The 24404-nt window shown below is 42.2% G+C and overlaps 5 protein-coding genes across 5 annotated transcripts in view; 3 read left to right on the forward strand and 2 right to left on the reverse strand.

The window, feature by feature from the left end:
* The window catches only part of LOC131209940 (zinc finger protein squeeze-like), an 86330-nt gene extending 81738 nt beyond the window's left edge, over positions 1 to 4592 (forward strand). The window contains exon 5 of the mRNA XM_058203111.1: positions 4582 to 4592. The gene's annotated coding sequence lies outside the window, so the exon portion shown is untranslated. The remainder of the gene's footprint in view (positions 1 to 4581) is intronic.
* On the forward strand, positions 85 to 1658 carry LOC131209941 (pseudouridylate synthase TRUB2, mitochondrial). Its single transcript, XM_058203112.1, has 4 exons — positions 85 to 329; positions 418 to 609; positions 676 to 1029; positions 1103 to 1658. Exons 1-4 carry the CDS (start codon positions 200 to 202, stop codon positions 1381 to 1383), a joined length of 957 nt encoding a protein of 318 aa, XP_058059095.1. The 5' UTR covers positions 85 to 199; the 3' UTR covers positions 1384 to 1658.
* On the reverse strand, positions 2232 to 5435 carry LOC131209938 (heat shock 70 kDa protein cognate 4). The gene is made up of 2 exons (XM_058203110.1): positions 5303 to 5435; positions 2232 to 4567 (listed from the first exon to the last, which is right to left on the reverse strand). Exon 2 carries the CDS (start codon positions 4565 to 4567, stop codon positions 2600 to 2602), a length of 1968 nt encoding a protein of 655 aa, XP_058059093.1. The 5' UTR covers positions 5303 to 5435; the 3' UTR covers positions 2232 to 2599.
* A 2140-nt stretch (positions 5436 to 7575) lies between these two features.
* Positions 7576 to 9763, reverse strand: LOC131207622 (dual specificity protein kinase TTK). The gene is made up of 5 exons (XM_058200243.1): positions 9699 to 9763; positions 9571 to 9639; positions 8546 to 9515; positions 8384 to 8490; positions 7576 to 8318 (listed from the first exon to the last, which is right to left on the reverse strand). Exons 1-5 carry the CDS (start codon positions 9761 to 9763, stop codon positions 7670 to 7672), a joined length of 1860 nt encoding a protein of 619 aa, XP_058056226.1. The 3' UTR covers positions 7576 to 7669.
* A 2822-nt stretch (positions 9764 to 12585) lies between these two features.
* LOC131212468 (non-canonical poly(A) RNA polymerase protein Trf4-1-like) lies at positions 12586 to 24404 on the forward strand. The gene is made up of 6 exons (XM_058206342.1): positions 12586 to 13259; positions 18860 to 19038; positions 19126 to 19572; positions 19643 to 19777; positions 19851 to 20521; positions 20618 to 24404. The coding sequence occupies exons 1-6, from the start codon at positions 12586 to 12588 to the stop codon at positions 21497 to 21499; spliced, it is 2988 nt and encodes a 995-aa protein (XP_058062325.1). The 3' UTR covers positions 21500 to 24404.

Consider the following 24404-nt stretch of genomic DNA (forward strand, 5'->3'; position numbering starts at 1 on the left):
TTTAAACGTTTTCGTCCATTGTCATTTTATGCGCAATTTGACAGCCAATTTGACAGTTTGAAATTTGAGATCGAGCCAAACAAAACCAAACTTTGCCCTTAACAAGCTTAAATAATAATTAACTGAATAATCTCCGCCCAATAATAATTTCAAACATTGATTACTGCAGAGTGAAGCTGGCCAATCCTTTCGTTATCCCATGGCTTTAAAATTGGTCAAAGACGCCCCAACAGTGTGGAACTTTTTGCATGGTGTTATCAATCTCTATAAGCCGGCAGGAGTCACAACTCACCAAGTCCGGAACACTGTTATCCACAACCTATGTCGAGGTAGAAAAACACCGTGAATGAGCGGCAAATGCGTCCCCGTACTTACTGTTAACTAATAACACAGTATTGATACTTTTTCTCCTTTCAGAACTCAATCAACTTGACGTGCGTCCTGCTCTTCAGCGAATAGCTATCGAAGACGGTTTCAAATCTAAATTGGTAGTCCGAAAAGTGGAAGATCTTTCGGACAACGTTCTTGTGGCTGGACCGCGATATCACCCAGAGGATTTAAAGTGTAGATTTTGCGCAAATCATGGCAAATTCACGAGTGGTGTGACAAGTATGTAGCATACTTTGCCTTTGATTGATCGTAACGATCTGTTAATAGATTTTCTTGATTTTCTAGTCCTTGGGATCAACAAAGGAACGAACCTTGCTTTCCAGCTACAACAAAATCGTGCCTTACGTGTGTACTTGGTGACTGGATTTTTGGGGAAAGCAACCGAAACGCACTTTGCCGAATCGAGGGTTACCGCACGTGCCACTGTGAAGCATATAGGATCCGACAAAATCGGTCGTTTACTGGCATCAATACAAGCTTCTCATCAGAGAAAGATGTTTGAACTAAGTGGAATCGACATACAATCACAAGCCGCATACGAACTGGCATGTAAAGGTACCATTCGACCGGCCGATAACATACAACCCATGATATACGGCATTCGGTTAACGGAGTACCGGAAGCCTTTCTTTACTATGGGTAAGTTCTTTCTCCAAGGCCCCTCGGACATTGGCAACCACAACGTAATTATCTAACCTAATCTTTGTTGCAGAAATTCACGCGATCAACGAAACGGAAGCGTATATTGGTGAACTCGTACACGAAATCGGGATCAATTTGAAATCATGTGCACATTGTGTGAGTGTACGATGTATACGGCACGGGCATTTCTTGCTAGAAAATTCGATATTGAGAAAGGACTGGAACCTACAAACTATTCTCAGCGGAATGGCGCACACGAACAAGCTCGTCAGACAACATCCAGAAATGCTGGCGCAGACAAGTTCGGCTCTACAAGGTATCGACACGGAGGAGGATCAATCCAACCAGTAATATCAATAAATCGAGCGCCAGACACTTTCCTTCAACTTAAGGGCGACGCAAAATGATCATGAATCGAGTAAATGGAGTTGTTGACAAGACTGTACTTTACTCAAGGCTAGTGGGCGAAACTTTTGTTGCTAGCTTTGTTGTCTGAAGGTAGGTCACAGAGAATGCCTTTCTGTGAGGGTAATAAATTAAAATAATACATACGAAACTGTGTTTTGTTCTCATGGTCTTCGCCATATTCGATTCGCCATCGCTATGTGCTTATTATGGAACCTGCTAGAAAGAATTGAAATTATTCCACAACCACTGTGTGCGATGCACAATGGCGAAAGTAATAAATTGTTCCTTTGTTTCAAGGATAGTTGTTTAGTAATTAACAGCAAATTATGTAACTTCTTTTTCTTAAGATTCTTTTGAGTTGGCAATAAACACAATCAATGAATATTAATTGAATTTGAGGACAATAAAAACAAAATCGATTATAAAAATATAATCATATAATCATAATTTTATGATTTAGTTAGCCATTCGACAACTATTTCCGTAAAGCGGATATTGATCGCCAATTATATTTAAAGTGATAAAAGCTCCATGACATATTCATACTATAGATAAACAATGTGGCAAGTAATATGGAAAACAAATAAGTAAATAGGTATGCAGAAAAGCTGTAAATGTGTTTATTAGAGGCCGTTCCGGTCCGTGTTCGTCTTTCCGTCTGAGGCACAAACAGCGAAGACGAATATTAGACCGTAAGGTCAAGGTTCTTGGCTTCCCGCCCTTCTCATTGACCCTGGCTATTACACCCACGTCCCACCCATCTCCCATGTAAAATAAAAAAAACAATGGTATTTTGTTTTCTAATTGGCCCAGTGGGCTGTTGTTTTGTTGATGGCCGTTTGCTTTTATTTTCTCGTTTAAAATTTGTGTTAACCGAGAGATTGTATCGCTTCGTAGTATTTTTTCGTTGTGGAAGTGGAGAACTTTGAATATTGAAATAATGAACATTCAACAATAAATTAGAAACGGTCTCAAGCGAACACGCGCGAAAATAGCTGGGTTCAGAGAATCAAAGGCATTCTCATATCATTTCGTCGATTTTTGTAGATACTAGCAGCGAAGCTGAATTGGTTGTTGTTGTAGCAGAAAAGAATTTTAAGATGATTCAAACTAGTATTTGTTGTCCGGCGTCATGTGATGGATCGGAATGTTGCACTGTTTAATCGACTTCCTCAATGGTAGGTCCAGAGCCGGAACCGGCACCGCCAGCAGCACCACCAGCTCCACCAGCAGCTCCCGGAGCACCACCCGGGAATCCAGGCATGCCTCCCGGAGCGCCGCCAGCACCCTGGTAAAGTTTACTGATAATTGGGTTGCACACCGATTCAAGCTCCTTCTGACGATGTTCGTACTCCTCCTTATCGGCCAACTGATTAGCATCGAGCCACTTGATCGTATCATTGCATTTGTCCAAAATCAGTGTCTTGTCGCTGTCGCTGATCTTGTCCTTCAGCTTGTCGTCCTCCATAGTGGCTTTCATGTTGAAGCAGTACGATTCGAGGGCATTCTTGGCAGAAATGGTCTCCTTCTGCTTCTCATCCTCAGTGCGGTACTTCTCCGCTTCGTTTACCATGCGTTCAATGTCCTCCTTGCTCAGTCGACCCTTATCGTTGGTGATCGTGATCTTGTTCTCCTTGTTGGTCGACTTCTCGAGGGCGGTAACATTCAGAATGCCGTTCGCATCGATATCGAATGTAACCTCAATCTGGGGCACACCGCGTGGGGCCGGCGGAATGCCGCTCAACTCGAATTTACCCAGCAGATTGTTGTCCTTCGTCATCGCCCGCTCACCCTCGAACACTTGAATAAGCACTCCCGGCTGGTTATCGGAGTAGGTGGTGAAGGTTTGCGTCTGCTTCGTCGGAATGGTGGTGTTGCGCTTGATCAGAACCGACATCACACCACCCGCGGTTTCAATGCCCAAAGACAGGGGTGTAACGTCGAGCAACAGCAAATCCTGCACCTCCTCCGACTTATCGCCGTGCAAGATAGCGGCCTGAACGGCAGCTCCGTATGCGACAGCCTCATCCGGATTGATCGACTTGTTCAGCTCTTTGCCATTGAAGAAGTCCTGCAGCAGCTTCTGCACCTTCGGAATACGGGTCGATCCACCGACCAGCACAATGTCGTGAATGCTCGCCTTGTCCATCTTCGCGTCACGCAGCGCCTTCTCGACCGGCTCCATGGTGGAGCGGAAGAGATCGGCGTTTAGCTCCTCGAAACGAGCACGAGTGATCGAGGTGTAGAAGTCGGTTCCCTCGAACAGCGAATCGATCTCGATGCTGGCCTGGGTCGACGACGACAGCGTACGCTTCGCACGCTCGCACGCCGTGCGCAGACGACGCAGAGCGCGCTTGTTGGTGGACAGATCTTTCTTGTGCTTGCGTTTGAATTCCTGAGCGAAGTGATTCACGAGCCGATTGTCGAAATCTTCGCCTCCCAGATGGGTGTCGCCGGCAGTGGACTTGACCTCGAAGATACCGTCATCGATCGAGAGAATCGACACATCGAAGGTTCCGCCTCCCAGATCGAAGATTAGGACGTTGCGTTCACCAGCGGTCTTTTTGTCCAGACCATAGGCGATGGCGGCCGCAGTCGGCTCGTTGATGATACGAAGAACGTTCAGTCCGGAAATCGTTCCGGCATCCTTCGTAGCCTGTCGTTGCGAATCGTTGAAGTACGCTGGCACGGTAATGACCGCGTTGGTCACCGTCTTGCCCAGGTAGGCTTCGGCGGTTTCCTTCATCTTGGTCAGCACCATCGAGCTGACTTCCTCCGGGAAAAAGGATTTTGTTTCGCCCTTATACTCGACCTTGATCTTTGGCTTTCCCTCGATCGACTCGACATCGAACGGCCAGTGCTTCATATCGGCCTGGATGGCGGGATCGTCAAACTTGCGACCGATGAGCCGCTTGGCATCAAAGATGGTGTTGGTCGGGTTCATCGCAACCTGGTTCTTGGCAGCATCGCCAATCAGGCGCTCGGTGTCGGTGAAGGCCACATAGGACGGCGTCGTTCGGTTACCCTGGTCGTTGGCAATGATTTCGACCTTGCCGTGCTGGAAAACTCCGACACAGCTGTAGGTCGTTCCGAGATCAATTCCGACTGCTGGTGCTTTGGCTGCCATCTACAGAAACCAAGGCGAAAATGGACATGTTAATTGCGGAGCACCGATGACCGATTTACATTATTTACGACCAGAAAAGAGAGGTGCCTTCTAGCTGAACGATTGAAACTTGAAAAGATTCAACTAAAATGTACATTGGACGAAGTGGAAAGGGCCTAGAGCGTGTCTCGAGCTTGAAATGAGGTTGACCTAACCTAACCTTCTATGGGCATGACGCATGCAGCGAGCGCTGGATGGTCATGACACGCAAAAAATCCGACATGAATGTGCAGAAAATGTGCGAAAAGAATCAACCCGGGTGCTTTTCCTTGACATCAATAAAAATTAAAATCAATGAAGAACCGTCGAATTGCGTAAGACTCCATTTTGTTCCTCTTCGAACATTTCTTTCTTCCCCTTCACACTGCTTTGAAAGAACGAAACAGCAACACACGCCACGGAAATTTCCAGAAGCCAGCGATGACTAAAACACGTGCCTTTGCAAATGGCTCGCCTTAATTTTGCTTAAATTTCGCCTAAATTTCGCCTACATTTCGAGTATTATGAACAAGACGCTCGTTTAATTAAATCAATCTTCCATCGCCGATTCCCTTTTCACTGGCACTTTTGTCCGTGGCCGCGGGTGAGTCATGGACTTTGGGAAAAATCTTTGGGAATCTTTGAAAATCTTTGAGAATCTTTGGACTTTGGAAATTTGGAAATTTGGAAATTTGGAAATTTGGAAAATTAGCTCACCTTTATACGAAATAGTTTTTCCTCGGCGGTTGAAATCAAGATTCACAACTTCACTTCTTGCGGAAATCGCGGCACACGGCACGGGGCACTCGGATCGTGCGGCTGGCTGGCGGTGAATGTGCGTGTGTGCGCACGGCAACGTCGAGGAAACATCGCTCGGAGAAAACATCGCCCGAGCGAAAACATCGCCACCCGATTGAACCTACGAAAATCCCGAAGCGATGAGTTCCGGATCTGGATGTTTCTAGAAGGTGCTCTCGCACTGGAAGCGCTGGCCCGGTGCTGTCAAAATTCAGCGAATCAGCGAATCAGCGTTTCCGTTAGATCGTTCCGCTTGACAGCTGGCGTCCGAAAAACGGCATGGGTTTTCGAAAAATTTCACCAATATAAATTAAGATATTTGTTTATTAGTTTTTTTATCTTTCCGAAACAATACATAACAGTACAACAATATTCAATCCTTTGTTTGTAAAGCTAGGATTTATTTCTACTTGCAATTTTTTTTTATATGAACAATTCCTTTTACTATCCAAGCCTTCTAAATTGTTTTATTTTTTATCCTTTAACAAACAATCCTTCCTTTCAAAATGGAGCTTGTTTGTCTACTCGCCATTTACAATTGTTTGATATGAACAATGGAGTTTCTTTCACTCTCAAAGCTTGGTCAAAGATTCGAAAATCATACCCTACTATGAAACTCAGTCCGGGAGGCCACACGGAGCGCAAATCGGAGCGTAAAAACGTCAAACCGTTTACGCTTCGTGTGCTCTGTTTGAAATATAAAAACGAAATGTCAAACGTGCTTACATTCGGGTTTTTGGTCCGAGAAAACAGAAATAGAAGAGAAATAAATGGATTTCTGAATATTTTTTTTCAGTTGTTTTTAGATTTTGTTGCTGTACCAGCAAATAAGATCTTAAGACCGGTCCAAACGCTGCGATCTGCAATGCAATATCGCCTGAAGTGACATCTCCGGAGACGTCATAAATGTCACTGCCGCGGGTGGAAGTCTGAAGACTCGACATGCAATTTGTGAACAAATTTCAAAACAGGGTCAGTTTGTCGGTTGACTTGTTGATGTTTTGTTTTGGCCTCTTATTTATATTTTGGACGCTTCGTCAACGTTCGCGAAAGTGTGTAACTGAATTTATAAAAATTTACGAAAGTCTGCCATGTCTTTGGCAACTAAAAAATAAAAAATATAGTGATCGGAATAAAAAGGCGGAGGCATACGATGCCATTTAAAAGCAATTTCCTCGACAGTGTAACCTCTTCGCACGTTCTTTTTTCGCTTTTTAACCGAAAAGCACAATGGTAAGGCAAACCAACACAGTGTTGCTTCCATGGCTGATTCCAACATGTCCAACCGACAAACTGGCACTTGTTTGAAATTTGTTCACAAATTGCATGTCGAGTCTTCAGATTTCCACCCGCGGCAGTGACATTTATGACGTCTCCGGAGATGTCACTTCAGGCGATATTGCATTGCAGATCGCAGCGTTTGGACCGGCCTTTACATTATCCTCTGCAAACAAAACGTTTGCTAACGGTTTTTACGTGTCCGCTGAGGCATAAACGTTTTGACGTAAGCGGTGAGAGGAGTTGGATATAAACGTTGGATAGAAGAAATATTCTGACGAATGTTTGAACCCCTACAAAATCTAGCTTAATTTCAGTTAAACTCGGATAGCTTTCAAGCAATTTCGGCCAAATTCCGCTGGTGCGAGTTTTGACATGTATCCAACGGGAAGCGGGCAGGGAAGCCGGTCGGATACGTCACCAATCGTCGGTAACGGAGCCCGATCGTCGGTAAGGGAGGAGTTACGGAAGGCGGGAAGGAAAGCCGATCTAGTCCGGGAACCGGGAAACCCAATCATTTGGAACAGAGGAGCAACGGAAAGCGAGATGAGAAGCCGATACGATGCGTTAACGGGAATCCCGATTGTCTGAAAAGGATGAGTGACGGGAAATGAAAAGGGAAGCCGATCGTCCGAAACGGAGGAATAATGGGAGACGAAAAGGGAACCCGATCGGATACGTCATCAAGAAGTCAGATTCTCGGAAACGCCGGATAATCGAGAAATGCGGATGAAATAAGGCGCAACGACGCGCGCTGGGAACAACTAGTTGAATATAAATTAATTGAAAACATCAGTAGATGGAAGAAGATATTTGTTTATTACAGGCGTGGTACGGTTCTTGTTTGAAGTAACCTCCTTCTAACGGGTTGACATAGGCTAATGATCTGCGAGAAATTAACGAACTCAAAGGAAGCTTGTTCACGGCCACTCACGAAAGAGTTATAATGATCTGATTTATTATCATTTTTCTGTCCAATGCGTTGAAGGATAATTATGATTCGGCACATCATTTTTTTATTGGAATAACCATGTCATACGGATAGTCTAAGAGTTCTGCTGTGGAAGCCCTTGACTTGGCATCATAACGAAGACATCGTTTCAGGATATCAAGCAACATTGATGGGTAATAACTGGCTAGAGGCGGATATTCAATGACGGTATTTGGATTCGTGATAACGTTTACCTTGGTGTAGATATTTTTGATGTGCGCAAACGGTGTACGTTTATAAAGTAGTAGATACAGAATGCATCCTAGCGACCAGATGTCCGACTTTTTCGACATTTTTATTCGTGGTTGCGATCCATTTGGACTCATCTCACCAGAGGTATCAATCAGCGCTTCCGGGCTGATGTAATTGAATGTTCCGGCCTGCGAGAACTTCATAATGCTGGTTGAGTCGAATGCTATATTGCTCGCTATGCCAAAATCAATCAACTTGAGGCGTCCACGTATCATAAGAAAGTTGGCCGGTTTCAAGTCCAGATGTATTACTCCATGATCGTGGATGTAATGCACGCACTGCACCATTTGATACCAGATGCTCATCAACGAATAAAGCGGAATGTCTTTCGAGTATCCTTGTAAAATACGATGCAAATCGCATTCTCCCTTTTCCATGACCAGAAACAATTGGCCAGCCTCAGGTATATGGGCGCTACAATACAGATTGAGTATATTAGTGAGATGCTTTCATCCGAAGGTGTTTGATTGGATACTTACTAATCGTAGAGAGCAATCACGTTCTCGTTTGTTTGTAGCTTCGCAAGCAGCTTTGTCTCGTTTAGATACCCCTCAACCAAATTAGCGTCGCCGTTAAGGTTGACGAGCTAAATACATGTTTGAATGTTAGTGTTATTCTTACAAACCTTTAAAACTACATACCTTAACGGCGCATTCCAATCCGGACGCTACCTGTTTTGCAAGAAAGACTGAACTCGAGCCGCCTGAACCAAGTTTACTTATTACGGAGTATTGTTTTCCATTGATTGTGATGGGGCGCTCTTTGGGGGGCTGGGTTGAGTCTGTACTTGATTTACATCCGTTTGCATCAGAGTTTGTTGCAGCTTTCGCAAGCCCTTCGGGTTTCGAAGATACTGCATCTGGTTTTTCCATGTGCCCAAACAATTGATTCGTGGATCGTTTCGAGGACAATTGTTGGGGTTGTTCATCGATGGGTGATAAATATTTTGTCTCTCTTATTTTGATTGGTGTATCACTGAGTGTAAGACTTTCGTTGACCATTGACATTCCTGGTGTCCGAGCGATTGCTAGCGGTGTTGCGAAGAGTATCTTTTGGGATTTAAATTCATTCTCTAGGGTATTACGTGAACCTCGTAAAGCCGTCGACGTCAGCATCCTGGCACCAGTTCCACGAACTTGTCCCATCGGAAGCTTTTCTCTCGGAGTGTAAAACTCATGACGACTTTTATCAACATCGTTTTTCTCGGCGATTGCTACAGAGTAAGAAGGATTGTTCGAAACGTTGCCTTCGCCATTTGATTGTTTATCTTCAATACTGCGGTGGTCAACCGCGTTGATACAGCTGCTAGGGGCTAAAGCTGAATCCTGACTTTGCATCGCTTTTGTGACCGACGATCCAATAATACTTATGTTGGTTTCCTGTTGCGATCGTTCGACAAGCGGTGGACGCTTGGTTTTTTTCTCCGCAGGATGGATGTCCGATACAGAGGATATTTTGTCTACCAGATTCAATCGCGATTTCGGGTTCGTAGAACTGTCGCGTCTATGAATAGTAGATTTTTCACCCGATTGTTTCTGCCCATTTTCAACGTCCTCAGCGCATTTTGAAGGCGTCAAAAGAAACGAATCGTTCAGGATCGCACAGTTCAAACTGAAAAGAAACAATGTTAGCAATAATCCAATACAAACACTGGGCGTGGGCTTACTTTCCATCTCCGTCGGATTCAGAATCGGATTCAAGAGGCGGTAGTTCCGATACACGCTTGGGATGGAAACTAAAAACAAAATTCATCACCAATTGTGAACAACAACTCTTACAACGAGAGCAGCTTACCTTCTTGTCGTGCGAAAACCTCTTGGCGAGTGTTCTTCGGCGGATTCTTTTTCTCTAAAAGACATCGTTCAGTGAATAGGAAATAAATGCAGTTCAGTTTCATCATGAATTTTCATTTCAAAGGGCTTCAGAATAAGTTACCTGGCGTCGCTTTGACCCATTCGTTCAACGTCTTTCACGCCATCGCCGATCAATTCAGTGGTTATTTTAGAATCCATCGGAAACGGCCCAGAAAATACGCCCGTAAGCCGTATCGAAGCCGTATTTTCACAAACCCTCCAAGACTGAAAACTGTTGTTATTTTGTTCAATTCAAGTGAAATGTGACAGTCGGACTTTGCAGATTGACCCAAGATGTATATAGATTCTAACCGAAAACTATTCTCTAACTATCCTCTAACTGAAAAATATTCCTTTATTACCTAAATATTGCCTGAATTGCCTGAAAGTAAGAAACGAACGAACTAATTAAGCACCGTTTTTAATGGCCTGAATCTAAGCAATCGAATGTGTCGGACTGCAAAGTCTTTCGGAGCGCGTTTGACAGTTGACAGTCCGCACTGAGCGAAAAAAAGAAAAAAGTCCATGCTCCGGCCCATGCGATTTTGCCATTCTTGTGGACGAAAGTCGCCATCATATTTCGCCATCGACGTTGCTTTCGATTCGATTGTGTCCAAGTAGGGAGAAGTTTCAGATTGATCAGTGGTTTGAAATCGGTAATCGTCGTCGAAGAGAGCTACAAAATTACTCGAGACGGGACGAAAGGCTTTTTCGTGTTTCATCGGCACCTTTGGTGCACAGCATTTGCTCTACAACTTGCTGTGGCCAGTAGCCTCGGACGGGAAACTCGAAACTCCGTGGAGTTCCTTGGGTGTTAAGCGGTACAGTTTTTCTTCAGTTTTAGCCTTTTCACGATCCCCGTGTTCTTGAACATTGAGATAGTAAATGGTTTAAAGTTAAGCCATTGAAAAGCAGCCTTGTATGTGCGTGCGTGTGTGTGTGAAGGGAAGTGGCAAAAGTGAAGGTGAGGAATTTTTCGCTGTTCCTTCCCTTTTTTGTCTATAATGTTATGGCTGAAAAAGAGGTTTTTCTTTCTATTGTGATAGTTATAAAACTTAATACGATTTGGTAACGCGGCCAAGTAACTTCTGCGTGTTTTTCCGCAGCAAAAGATGCAATGTTTTAAACTGCAGAAACTGCCCAAGGAAGATGCGTAGAGTAAAAGCAGGAAAAGCATTGGAAGATTGGAGATTACAGCAACGCGGAACAAGTGGGTTGCTATGTGTCAAATTTAAATCAGCTCAAGCCAGTGTGTAAAAAGATGCATTTTTGTTATTCTTTTTCCTTTCTGGCGATCTTCTCTCACGCGTGCCATATGGTTGCGAGACGGAGAAAATGAAAATGGACAAGAGAGAGCATGAAAGAGCATGAAAGAGCATGAAAGAGCATGAGAGAGTATGAGAAATCATAAGAGAGTAAGAGAGGGCAATAGAAAGAACACGAGAAAGAGAGAGAAAGAGAGAGAGAGAGATAGAGAGAGAGAGAGAGAGAGAGAGAGATCGAAAGTAAGAAAGGTAAAAAGAGAAGTTGTACATGTTCAACGTTGTGACACGTTTAAAAGTAATGTTGCCAAAAGTAGAAATAATTGTATGAAAAAGTTCGATGGTCGTAGTATTTGCTAAGAGAATTTGATTCCGAATTTGTAAAAATAATGGACACACATAATAGGTACGAGAGAAGGGAGGCGAAAGAGGGGGTTGTCATTGAATATTGTTGAATCGGTTTATCGCGTATTGACCTATTCAATTGAATAGGATACGTTCTACATTAAACAAAGTCATATCAAATAGTAGTTATTTTTACGTTCTTCTTTTCCAGGTACAAGTTCACTGATTCTCGCATCACCGGTTTTCGGACTACCGACCGGGATCGTAGAAGTGGAAGCACAACGCAATGAAAACATCACTGTGTCCGGTGTCGGATCGATCTTGAGTGGTTCGCTCGTCAGGCGTCCCTGAAGCGGCTCACGCGAGCTGATCGGGCGCACGTTGCTAGTAGACAACTTTTCAATTTGCGTAGAAAAAAGCCAAACTCTAGTGGCCAAAATGCCGCTTGCTGATCGGACGTGAAGAATTCCTTTTTCACTATCCTTTTTGGGCTTTGATCTCGTAGAATACCTGCATCGTTGCTTTGACATTGAATATCGTTCGCCTGAGATATTGGGAAACTTTGTTAGGGAAAGTGATATAGCCACCCTTGTGATAGTTGGAGTGCTGTGGAAGAACCCGAAACGGCTGTTGGTCACGTTTTACTTAAAAAGGGCCCAAGGGCTTGCTGTGTATCGGAAATTTATCAGTGGCTGACGTATTCAGTGTAAGCAAGCCGGATGTACTCGGTGCTACACAAATGCGTTCCGTGCAGTGAATATTGTAAAGAACCATATAGGTCTAAAGCTCTGGCTTTTGGGTGTAGTAGAATTAGCGTTGCGATAGTGTAAGAACGGTACGGTTTCTTGTGTGAGTGTCGCGTAATTGTTAAGTGGTAAAAAGCGGTTGAATAGTGATTTGACCACCAGAATTTAGAGAAACAACCTCACTTTAGTGCTGTGCTTCTTGATTACTATTCGTTTATTACATTTAGTCAATTATCTTAATGCTGTAATAATTGATAACCCTGAAGAAGCGATACCGTGCCCGATTCTCATATTTTTGTGATTTGGCTTGTGTAGAATTTTGGATGCATACGGCTCGAGCGAACTGCAGTATAGTTAGTACAAGAGTAAGTTCGTGACGCATCTGCTGCTTGGCGACCCACGCAGCGTTCGTGATCGTTTAGTTTGATCTTACCACAAATTGATCAAAAACGGAGGAGTTCCTGATACTACCACGATGGATCCAGCAGTGGCATGGTATCAGGATGAACAGGATGGTCCTTCAAAAGCAGTGTGGATGCGAATCTGGGAAACGAACTCTGACATTTGTGGTCCGTTATATCCTAACTACGGTCCTGGCTCGAACGGCCAAGACAATTTAAAGGCCTCTCGTGGAACAGGTCCTGTTGAACATCAGCAATTGCCTGGCCACCACTGCGATGGTGGGATCAATGCTAGCAATGGCAATAATGTCAACAACCATGTACTGGAAGGATTCGGAAAACCCGATCCATCGAACGGGGTGAACAATGTGACCGGCAATGGGACCATCATTCACACCACTAGCAACAGTGTTAATATCAACTGCAATAATAGTATTGGCAACAACACTGGAAGCAACAACTCAAGTCACAACATCAACTGCGGTGTCACGAACGGTGGAGAGCTGCAATCGACGGTTGGTGGAAATGGAGGCAATGGTTGCAGCGGAAATGTTGGTTCCACGGCGAAAGGCGGAGGTCTAGTCAGTAGCGAGAAGAACTACAACCCAGTGCGTAAGAAACTGGGTAGCATGACAGATAACAAGGCTAGCACTTTTAACATGAACAAGCAACAGCAACGACTGATTGGTGTGCACGGCGGTTGTCCGTGGCGTCCCCCAAACTGCAAGTACAACCGAGGAATTCTTGGGTAAGTAACACCTGTGGAAAAACATCCAGGGCATTCATTTTGCACACCTGTCATATAGATTTGCAAAAAGTTTGATACAACATCACTTTGTCTTAAGTGGACACGTGGTTTCAAATTTTTGCTCGGATGTTTGATGTAATGTTCTTCTTTGTTTTCATTTTGTTGCTTCCGTTCGTATCGCATATTTCATCGGTTGACATTTTGTGACCATATTTGTATGTTAGAAGCTATTAAAAAAGGCTTAACACATGCTGGCCAATGGGGTTGCCAGAGAAGTGGGTCTTTTTTGCTAGTCTATGCTGAGCAACAATGAAATGCGCAGTTTCACTAGTATTGTTGAATGGCGCATACACCTATAATTATCGGTAACATCATTCATCTCCCAGGTCCGTTCTTCCAAGATTAAAAAACATTCATCTCAGGGAAAACAATTGTGGTATTGTTCTGATACTATGGGATAACTACTGTAGCGGAGTAAAGAGAGAAGATCACAAATGGCGCAGGTACATATTCTTGATACGGTTCAGGAGATGGTGACGGAGTAAACTTTATATTGTGCGCAGCTTGAGACTTGATGAGACAAATAACTATATTTTGTTTCAATAAGTGGTCAAACAAGTTTGCTGTTTTAGAAACGCTTGTATTTTGAAAAATATGCTAATCCAAACGTTAATACAAACCCACTAAGATGCGTCTTGGATATCGATGCTCAACCTCATCTGACAAACATTCAGTTTGTGAAGCAGAGATAAGTGCTATTTGGCAGGAAAGCCAAACTTTCCACAGGGGGCAGAGAGTAAATCATGTACTGATAAGGCTGATTGTTATTATACAATACCCTGAGATTGGTAGTATGTGTGCACAGCAGCATTCCATTACTACACACGCACTTGTTGATATGAGAATCGAGCTTTGCATGTGACCACGAACACGACGTCTTGGTGGTTACAGTCGAGTACCGAATATTTTGATAAAGCTGGAGCAAGTTTTCTTTTTTAGTATGTTTTCATTGATTTTACCGTATATATGTAAGACATAATCGCTTTAGTTTACATAAATTGCCAATACTTTTTACAATTACTTTATTTTTATTGTTCCAGTGCATTTAAAACAATGGTTGCACAGCATTACATGCACCATTATATTGATTTTAAGCGAGAAACAGAATGACCCATGTCGCTTAATTTACTACTACTATTATATTACTTATTTATTCGTACTAATTTGGAATGCCCCGCCAATGAATAGAACATGTTTAAATAGCATTTTTGAAAAATCTTAAAACCTGTCTCTTTCTAGGAGCCAGAACCCGTTGAACATATTCTAAAAATTTTACCATTTAATTTCAACCAAAGTCGATAAGGTCAAAATGGCTCGGGGTTCTCAGACTTGCAGATGCTTTAGACAACATACTTGTTGATGATGTTGGTGCTGATGCTGACTGCTCTGGTGTGATCGAAAATGGAACGATCTTTATGAATCTTGATCATTAGCGTGTCACGGCTAATGTTGAGTATAGCTTTGCGCAAATATACCATATATTTCTTTACCTCTATTTCTTCAGTTATGGATCGCTTACATGAACTAGGAATGACACACATAGTAATAGAACTCCTATTTCCGTGAAAATGTCTTAAGTTCTTACAGTTTATTTATCGCATCCATTTTGTAAGGATGTTGTAGGACATGCGAATGGCCATGTAGGCCTTCTTTGAGAGATCTTGACGGCATGTTGGTTCCATGCAGCACAGCTGATAAAATTTTATAGGCACATGTTTTGTAACTGATGTGCAAAAAAGGACAATATAAAACATTGCAGTACTGTGCCTTTTGATGCTGATATCCTCCAAATGCTCCAGTTTAAGCATCGTTCATGCACTATATATCTGCTACTATTCGTATCAGTGCGACACTGGAGACAAAAATCGTCTGAATATTCGTATGTGTTACATAGATGATCTTTTCTGAAAGTCAGCTCCATTTGTCGGTTTCCGGCACAGCCAATGCACAGGGTTAGAGGCAGAAATTTATTCGCTAGTAGAGTGTTGAATGGTCTTCCATTTGGGGTTTCTCTCTCGATAACTGTTTATGGTTCTGGTTTTGTCTCGACGAATTGGAGGAGGTATAAAAAATATCACTACACGATCGTCCGTACGAAGATGCGAAGATTGAAATCCTAATTTAACGGTTGACCCATTTTCGCTACAAATAGCCCTGCTCTACAAGTGCAAAAGAAAAGTATTTATCAGAGACACGCAAGTGTGTGGCAAAACTAAATTTATGTTTCGTCCTCTAAACGTCAGCTCTCAGGCATGGCGACAAGAAGGGGCCGACCAAAGCGATGCGAGGCAGTGCGAAATGCTCCTTGCAACTAGCAACTTCCTCGAGTGGCCACACAAAAGATCTTTCGGATTGTTTCGGCGGGTCGCTAATTGCGCGATTGATTTGGAAAAAGCCAGTGGATGGAGATAATTGTGGTACATTATAAATTATTCCATGCAGTGGTTAGGTCTAGCGCTGACATACACATTACCATCTAGTGTGGGCATTTAAACCCTTGATCGATGCGATGTGTATTACAGTTGTGGGCACATCAGGCGTGGTTTTGTAGTAGGGTATAATGTCGACGGAGCCCAAACGTGTTTACCGTTCACTGTGGTCGGCCTTGTCATTTAGATGAACCGGAAACTATACACCCCACCACGCGTCTCATCACACCCCGTGTTACAATGTGTCGACGTCGAGCGTGTGACATCATGTGGAGGCAGTGCCACGTTTGCCATTTAGTGAACTTGAACTCGTTCTTCACACACTGAGTTTCGCGTTCGCGAAACAGGAAAAATGATTAATTTTGGACGTGCGAGTGCAAAGTCATATTGGCGCATTATACTCGAATGATGATCCATTAATGATCATTTTCCCTCTTCGTTTAGAAAATCACTATGCCTATGATGCTGTGGAATGTAATGAATCTTATTCAACGAAATCGTTAGCCTTAGATGACTTGTGAGGTTCCGATTTTGAAAAAACTGGTATTAGCAGCATCTTTAAATTTCTCCGTGGCGTGTGGTGGAATGAATGAAAGTTGCTGATAGAAAAAGGTTGTACATTCACCGTAGCTGGCGAAAGAAAGTTAAGTGATAACGATAGAAGTGCTAGTCTAGCACTTGCTAGCAACAAGTGGTTGCATTCAGAAGCGTGCAGCCAGGTCCGAGAAGCGTTTTATATTTGGATAACGCACGTCAGAGAGAAGCCATGTTGAGGTCTACCACAGAACACAGAGCAAACGGAAATTTATTGGGAAATTGGACCCCCCTGTGCCTTACAGGCGGCGTAATGCGAAGCAATGCGCAGTCACAAATACCCACACGGCTTTGCGTATTATTGTTTGTCCAGTTGTGTCTCGTGCATGCACGATGACGCTTATAGTTGCATTTTACTATAAGACATGTACGTTCCACGATTGGAATCATCGTCATGATCCTGTTAAGTTTGTGTACCAATGGGGGTGAAAAGGGTTGCTCAAATAAATGAAAAAACCTTCTTTTTTTGCTGGGCAGCAGTCATATAGCTTGGTGATTTGTTTTTTTACTCATATGTGTTTACCAAAAATAAATACGGTGCGGTTCGTTCTTCTAAGATTGGGAAAATGTTTATCAAAAACCTTTCCACAATATTGAAATCGACATTTGCTTAATTTATAAGCACACGGACAAAGCAGAAGTTTCCTCCCAGTGCAATGTATTATCCAGACTGTGCTGTGTGGATTTCAGTTGTCGTGTGTCGAAGAATGATAAGGCTAAAGTAGTCAACATTTGTTGCATTCACAATAAATGTTTTTTTATGAACATGGCAATGTAATGTGATTCACGTAGAAATTCAGGTAGAAATTCATGTGAATTAGTGCATAATACAGTGGCTCTTAACACGTGCACACACTGGAGCCGCACGCGAATGCACAAAATTGCATTAATTGGAAATGCGTATACGTTCCATTGCAACGCAGGGTTTTAGCTATACATTTCTTCATAAACCAGAAACCCATATTTTATGGATCTTCCCCGTGTTGCACCCCCGACCGTGGATACTGTTTATGGTGCTCTTTTGGATTTTCCATCAATTTTAGTTTTTTTTGCGGGATACACATGATGTAGGTTTCCTCGGAGCAGTTGTGGATTCGATCTAACCGAACCGAAGCAGACAGCATATATCATTTTTTGGTCGTAGCTACTTTATTTAGCGATTTATTTAGCTTTAACTTTCTATAGGTTTTTTCTGTAATGCGATCGTGTTCCGCACTTGTTTCCAGTAGCGGCAATAGAGTTTCGTTACATGTCTACCTCTTTTTGTTCACGCACAGTCCTCAATAAATAAACACGCATTTTACATTGACATTGCAAGTAGTCATTGAAGCCCTGAATTTATCGTAATAGTGGACGGTGTACAACTATGCAACTGAAGTGGAGCAAAAACACGAGAGTTTGTATACAACAAAGCTGATGTATGCAGAACAATAGAACCCGTTAAAACTATTTTAAAGATATTTATTTATTTAAGCATTTGGAAATTTATTTATGAACGTATTTAGGGTCTGCTATTTTCGCTTTTCATGTTTGTGGTACATGTTATCTTGATTACTGATGCTAATGTTGTACCATTTGATTTTCGATTAAGTTTTGCAAAATGTTGATGCAATGATGCAGATGCGTGTTCGTTAATAGGTGATTAAAAGAGATTATTATCACCTCTAGCCTCTCTCTAGTTTGCGTCAAGATCAATCGAACGCAGGTTTCGAGGCGGTAAACTTTCACATTAGCCTTATTTGGGTCATTGTGCCAGGTGTACTGGGTTGTTCAAAAAGTTTTGCGGTTCAATAATAGAGGACGTTGTTATTGGCCTAATGTCACGTGACACAGTTTTTTAAATAAACAAATCAAGTACCGTGCAGTGATTAGGAAATTTATGAACGAATGTTGTAAGTGTTTGATTAGTCTTCACCTTCAATTAGTACAGCAAAAAGATGGGTTGCTGAATTTAAAACGTGGTTGTACAAGCCTTGAAGACGATCCACGTCAAGAACGTCCAAATACAGCTAGAACACCTGAGGCATCTCATTGAGCAATATTTTGACTATAATGTGTATTTCAAACCATAAAATTGTGCTTTTCTTATCGAACCTCAAAACTTATTGAATAGCCAGGTATTCGTCGATGAGATCGTTGTCGGAGATAGTTTAGATAGATAGATAGTTGCTCTTACTAGGGGCATCTTCAAATATATCTCCAAATAAAATCCATTTGCAAAATGAATCAATTCCGTATTATCGAAAAACAGGTCTACTCTTAGCCGTTTTTGGTAAATAACCAAATTGATACGTCAAAAACTAGTCTCCTTCATATTTCAATTAGTTTTAATATATCGCTTCAACACCAAAACTATCAGACCAAATGCTTCCAGAATTACCAACATAATGGTATTGACCTTAGGTAACGATCACAGTTGATATTCAGTTGTTTTAATAAAATGTTAAAATCTGAAAGTTGTACGATCAGCTGTTATGGTGAGTTAGATGTTTGATTAAAGTGTTCTTTGTTTTTTAGGTTACATCAAGAGATAGAACAGTTCTACGCCCACATGGTTCCGACGCCAACGGAGCATGCGTTACGGGTGATGGTAGTTAATCGGATAGAAAAAATTGTGTTGAGTCTGTGGCCCTCGGCTAGAGTCGAAATGTTTGGTTCTTTTCGCACCGGACTCTATTTACCAACAAGCGACATAGGTATGTTAGTAGTGTTCGTGAATATTTGTGCACTATTTCGACATTCGTAGGAATAATGTTTCTCCTCTTCTTTCTTTCTCTACTCAGATTTGGTTGTGATTGGACAGTGGGAGAAACTGCCACTTAGAACTCTTGAAACGGAGCTGATCAGTCGCTACATTGCAGAACCAAATTCCGTCCGTGTGCTTGACAAAGCTTCCGTGCCGATCGTTAAGCTGACGGACAGAGAATCGCAGGTGAAGGTGGATATTTCATTTAACATGGAATCAGGCGTTCAGTCTGCCAAGCTGATTAAGGGCTACAAACGTGGCTACCCTGTACTGGAAAAGTTGGTGCTGGTGCTCAAGCAGTTTCTACTGCAACGTGATCTAAACGAGGTGTTTACTGGAGGCATATCGTCTTATTCGCTGATACTGATGTGCATCAGCTTCCTACAGCAGCATCATCGAAAGCCGAATGCCTCTTCAAACCTTGGTGTGCTGCTGATAGAGTTCTTTGAGTTGTATGGGCGGAAATTTAATTACATGAAAATCGGTGAGCATCTAGGGATTGCTTGTGTGATTCTTGAGAACATAAATGAATATGGTTTGCATTTTAACAACAGGAATTAGTGTGAAAACTGGTCGGTATATACCAAAGGAAGAATTGCAGCGTGAAATGATTGATGGTCATCGGCCCAGCTTGTTGTGCATAGAGGATCCACTTACTCCCGGTAACGATATTGGTCGATCCTCGTACGGTAAGCAGGACATCTTATCTACAGCTAGTTTTCACAGTCTCAGAAGCTAATTTTTCGCTTTTTGTTCATAAAGGAGCTCTGCACGTGAAACAAGCCTTCGAGTATGCGTACATAGTACTAATGCAAGCCGTTTTGCCGCTGGACAAGAATTTGACAGACTGCAACCGGCAAAGCATACTTGGCCGGATAATACGCGTTACAGACGAAGTTATCGAGTATCGTAAGTGGATCAAGGACACATTTGAGGCAAGACTGACTCGGCGTACTGCACTACTGCAAACGGGAACAGTGACGTTGCAAAGTGACCAATACTATTTGTCACTACAGCCACAGGGACTCTCTTTAACTCAGCACCAACAGCAACAGCAACCGGTTTTGCACCACCATCAGCAGCAATCTGCACAGCAACCACCGCCATATGAGAGGATTGTGAATCGACGACGGCCCAGCTCGTCCAGCGTTGAAATGTCGGAGGAAAGTATGGACAGCGATGGGGGCGGAGACTTTAGTTGTGTAGCCCGCGATGTGTCACCGACCGGCGTCAACCGCTCGCCAATCGAAGTGCACGAATTACAGCCAATTGTCGGTACAGCAGGCCCGCAAACGGTTGTAATGCACATACCCTCACTTCCGCGCGATCTGTTGATAGAAGAAAATAACATGATTAACATGGCTTACCAGCAGCAACAGCAACTGGCCGACACAAGTGTCGGTGATGGCCCACTAATCAACTACAACACCAACGTAAGTAGTCTGCGAGCGACTTGGCACAGTACTATGATGTAGACCCTGTCGAAAATGCACATTCCTATTGTGCCGGTTTGTTTTACCTCTCGGTAGATAAACACTCGTCGTATTATACCGTCGTCTAATCAGCAGCAGCACCAACAGCATCTCCAGCATCATCAGCATCACCACCAACAAATTGTGAGTGGAAAGAATTTGTACAATCGTGGCAGCTCGGAACGTTCGATTATTGCAAATTCTGTCCATGCTGCGAGTGGGAATTGTAGCAGTAGTGCACCCAATGGTACTAATGCTGCCGGGGGTGCCAACAACAGTAATGGTCCTAGTATACAACAGCAGCCAATTAACCAAAGCAATGGTTTAGTTCGTCACAACAGCAAACATAGACGTTCAACAGTTAACGTCCTAGGAAGTTACCAACCGACTGTCTCCATTCTCAGTACTGTGAATAACAATAACAACAGCAACTCCAGTAATAATAACAACAATCTAGTCGCCGGTATGGTTGTAAATGATGAAAATATGCTTCAGTATGATCCGAGCTCTAAGGCACATCCAGCAGGTTCGATTCCATCTCTTCTATCAGGTGTTCCTGGTGCTGCGGCAAGCAGTACTGGTAGTTGCCTTAGTGCACCCAATTCGGTAAAACACTACAGCAATATAAGCAGCAGCAACAACAGCAGCAATAACTGTAACAGTAATGCAATCATCAGCATTAGTAGTATCAGCAACAGCAGTACCAGCAGCAATAGCAGCAGTAGCAGTAGTAGTAATAGCACCGGAAACGGAAACAGTAAAAAGCACAGTTCAAACTCTTCCAAACGCAAAAAGACCACCTCTCCGGGGGAAAAGAAAGTAGCTGGTGGCTCTTTGCTCGGTGGGCAAGGAACAGCGGCAATTAGCTACGGCATGGTATTGGGGGCTAGTGGATCCTCCGCTAGCGGAAATACGGTTGCCGGGCTGGACAGTCGATGATAGCCACCAGTGGTGGGAGGGTTCCTCGCAAGGGTTCACTACTATCACTATTAAAACAACAAAACCATACAAATGGACAACTGAAAACATGCAAAGATGCCGTGACGGAAGCATCAAATGAATTTGCCAACTGTAGTTACGATCACAACAGAGTAAGGGAGATAGCGGAAGTGGATAAACAGTGTGTAATGTCAGGTTACGAAACGAGCTATAATCGAGCGTCACAAACACAAAGCGTGAACACATAAAAGACGCTTGAAGGTATGTTCAATATTGGCAAGGGTTGCATAAGTCGTGCATTACACCTCTAAACCATTAGTTCTACAGTCGATATACATTACCTTACTGATTAAGATTGCATTGTTTTCTACGATTATGAATATCATGCCGGGTGATACCGATTTCTTTGTAAGAGCTAATGCTAGTGGCAGTGCTAACACAGCCGGTTTTCCTTTTTATTCGTGTTTATTTTGTCGAGTTCTGCGTCGCCTCTTTATGGACCAAGTAACGATAGCTCTATATTGTTCAACATGACGGAGCATATAGCTCTACGAATTTGTCGAACCTTCTAGAAATCACGAAGGAATGTACCGTTTTCCGTGTAAGCACAAAGTGTTTCCAATGGTCAAGGTTTGCTTTGGAACCTAGGCAACCGTAACATCCAAACCTCATTACTTCAATGTCGGAAACATGTTCGGAACTCAACCGTATAATAATTTTGCTTCACTTTGATTTATGATATTGGTGCAGTCATCATCAGCTTTTAACTGATTGGAATATATCCATTGATGTGAGTGATTTTTTGAGTGATTTTGGCTTTTTCGAAACTGATACCGCCGAGGAATTAATGGCTATTTTAGTTGAACAAAAATGAGTTATTGATCTACATTGTAGCTAAATATGAGGTATGCCTTAGGAATACAGAAGGTTTAGCGGATTGCATCCATCCAGTGAATGAATCAGTATGCTGATACAAAGATCGCAATGATGTTAGTTTGGACTTTTTCTCAGTGCTCGACACCAGTGAAACAAAACTATACTGAATAATATACGTAAATACTACGGCAAAACCAACGGATGATATCTGAACTCCTGAAAATTAGGGTAATTATTTATAGTGTAATGTTATTTAAATCGAAAAGAAAAAAAACATAAAATGAACAAAAGTTATTTCAAGTACGGTGCATAGTGTCATCGTGCTCCGGAAGATAAATCGTTAAACAGATGGGCAGCTTCTTTGCCACGAGAGGGTAAAATGGTCGCCGTGATATGTATCAAATCTATTTTATTTATCTGCTGCAACATCCCCTTTTATGATCTTGTTGCGATACGTGGAACATTTTCTGAGGACAAGATGGTGTAAACGCATACTTTTTCAGAACGCCGCTATGTATGTGGTTGTAAATACAATATAAAGTTTCGAAACAGTTTCTTGTAGGCTTTTCGCTATAGTTGTAATGTTAGTAATGATTGCATGATGATTATGATCACCACCTGCTACTATCGCAAAAATACGACGAATACTACTATTAGTGCTACTACGAACTACTGCTGCTCTAACTTTTATCACAAGAACAACTATTGGAACTATGGCAAATAACACTATTGATATTTTAACTAATGCCAGCACTATTGTATCAGTTACAGTTGTTATTGTCTCGAGAATAATATCGTTAATATAGTTTCTCTCGGTTGATAAATAGCGCCCACTTAAACACATGCACACGCCGCAAACAAACACAGTGTTTCTTCATTTTCGCTGCTCATTGTTTGTGCTTCCCACTTCGTTTTGTGTATGAGTCAGACGGTTTAGATGAAGGAGAGCAAAGAAAACAATAAAAGTAATGTAATTTCGTTGAAACCATCAATGTGTAATGATAACACTCAATCCAGTAAACGAAATGAATCAATTACCCGAATGAACGCATCCAACCAATAGGCGACAGACAGCGCAGCAACTCGTAAATCAACAGAATTGCACTTCAGCTACTAGAAGCTTATAGTCTTGGGCTTGATGATGAAACAGTGACAGGATGATTTCGTTTTCTCTCTGGATACAAACGATCAGCAGTGGATATTGTAAACTAAAAAAAGTTTTTGTAACTCTTTTTGTTACTTGTAAAAGATCGCAAATCGAGTTAAGATCATACTGCCAATGATGATAATCTTCACAATGCATTTATCAGCCACAGTTTTTGAATCCAGAACTGATAATTTGACAAAACTAAACTGGTTGTGAATGACTATAAGAGTTAGTTCAAACCGTTTTAGAATGCATGCAGAAGTGACTATTGAGAAGCAATTGTGCAATATTTCCAATGCGTTGCAATTTCTTATTCAGTATAAAGGCGTTTATAATTTTTTTACCAATAATCATCTTTCTTCTAACAAACGTAAAAATGATAGTGGAAGAACGTTTTCGAATTCGAACTCATATTCTTTATTTATAAAGTTTCGAATAAATAAGCAAAAGAATTGAATGTAAAAAACAAGAGATACATTTCGGGATTATTGGCATTACGTGATGAACCATCAGTGAGGAGCTGGCTCATGCTTTTCTTGCTTGATACTTTTATAATATTGCATTTTTTTCTAAACGAAAACGTTCGATGCACCAGAAAAATAATCATTTCTTTGTTACCGCTTGTTCAATAGTAATGAGCGAGAAATGTATTTCATCATTAAACCTAAGACTTGGCCAAAAGATAATCAAAATAATGGTACTAGGATGATCCGATGGGTAAACAAGGTAAAAGAGAGCGCAGTGAAAGGGATGAACAAATAACATAAACCAGTCATTTTGAGTACAAAGAAGCACCTGTATAATTTATGTGTAAAATAATACCTAGGAGATAAGATGTAAATAACGTCAGGAACCAGAAACTAACGAAAATGAAATAAAAAA

The sequence above is a fragment of the Anopheles bellator genome, chromosome 2 (genome assembly GCF_943735745.2).
Source record: "Anopheles bellator chromosome 2, idAnoBellAS_SP24_06.2, whole genome shotgun sequence".
Classification (NCBI taxonomy): Eukaryota; Metazoa; Arthropoda; class Insecta; order Diptera; family Culicidae; genus Anopheles; species Anopheles bellator.

Bases quoted from the DNA above. Each gene is read 5' to 3' on its own strand.
- LOC131209941 (XM_058203112.1), top strand. From the start codon at position 200: ATGGCTTTAAAATTGGTCAAAGACGCCCCAACAGTGTGGAACTTTTTG. The intron at 330-417 runs GTAGAAAAACAC...TTCTCCTTTCAG, and splicing joins TATCCACAACCTATGTCGAG to AACTCAATCAACTTGACGTG. The intron at 610-675 runs GTATGTAGCATA...TTGATTTTCTAG, and splicing joins ATTCACGAGTGGTGTGACAA to TCCTTGGGATCAACAAAGGA.
- LOC131209938 (XM_058203110.1), bottom strand. From the start codon at position 4,567: ATGGCAGCCAAAGCACCAGCAGTCGGAATTGATCTCGGAACGACCTAC.
- LOC131207622 (XM_058200243.1), bottom strand. From the start codon at position 9,763: ATGTCTTTTAGAGAAAAAGAATCCGCCGAAGAACACTCGCCAAGAGGT. The intron at 9,516-9,570 runs GTAAGCCCACGC...GTTTCTTTTCAG, and splicing joins GAATCCGACGGAGATGGAAA to TTTGAACTGTGCGATCCTGA. The intron at 8,319-8,383 runs GTAAGTATCCAA...TCTGTATTGTAG, and splicing joins GTGATTGCTCTCTACGATTA to CGCCCATATACCTGAGGCTG.
- LOC131212468 (XM_058206342.1), top strand. From the start codon at position 12,586: ATGGATCCAGCAGTGGCATGGTATCAGGATGAACAGGATGGTCCTTCA. The intron at 13,260-18,859 runs GTAAGTAACACC...TTTGTTTTTTAG, and splicing joins TACAACCGAGGAATTCTTGG to GTTACATCAAGAGATAGAAC. The intron at 20,522-20,617 runs GTAAGTAGTCTG...ACCTCTCGGTAG, and splicing joins TAATCAACTACAACACCAAC to ATAAACACTCGTCGTATTAT.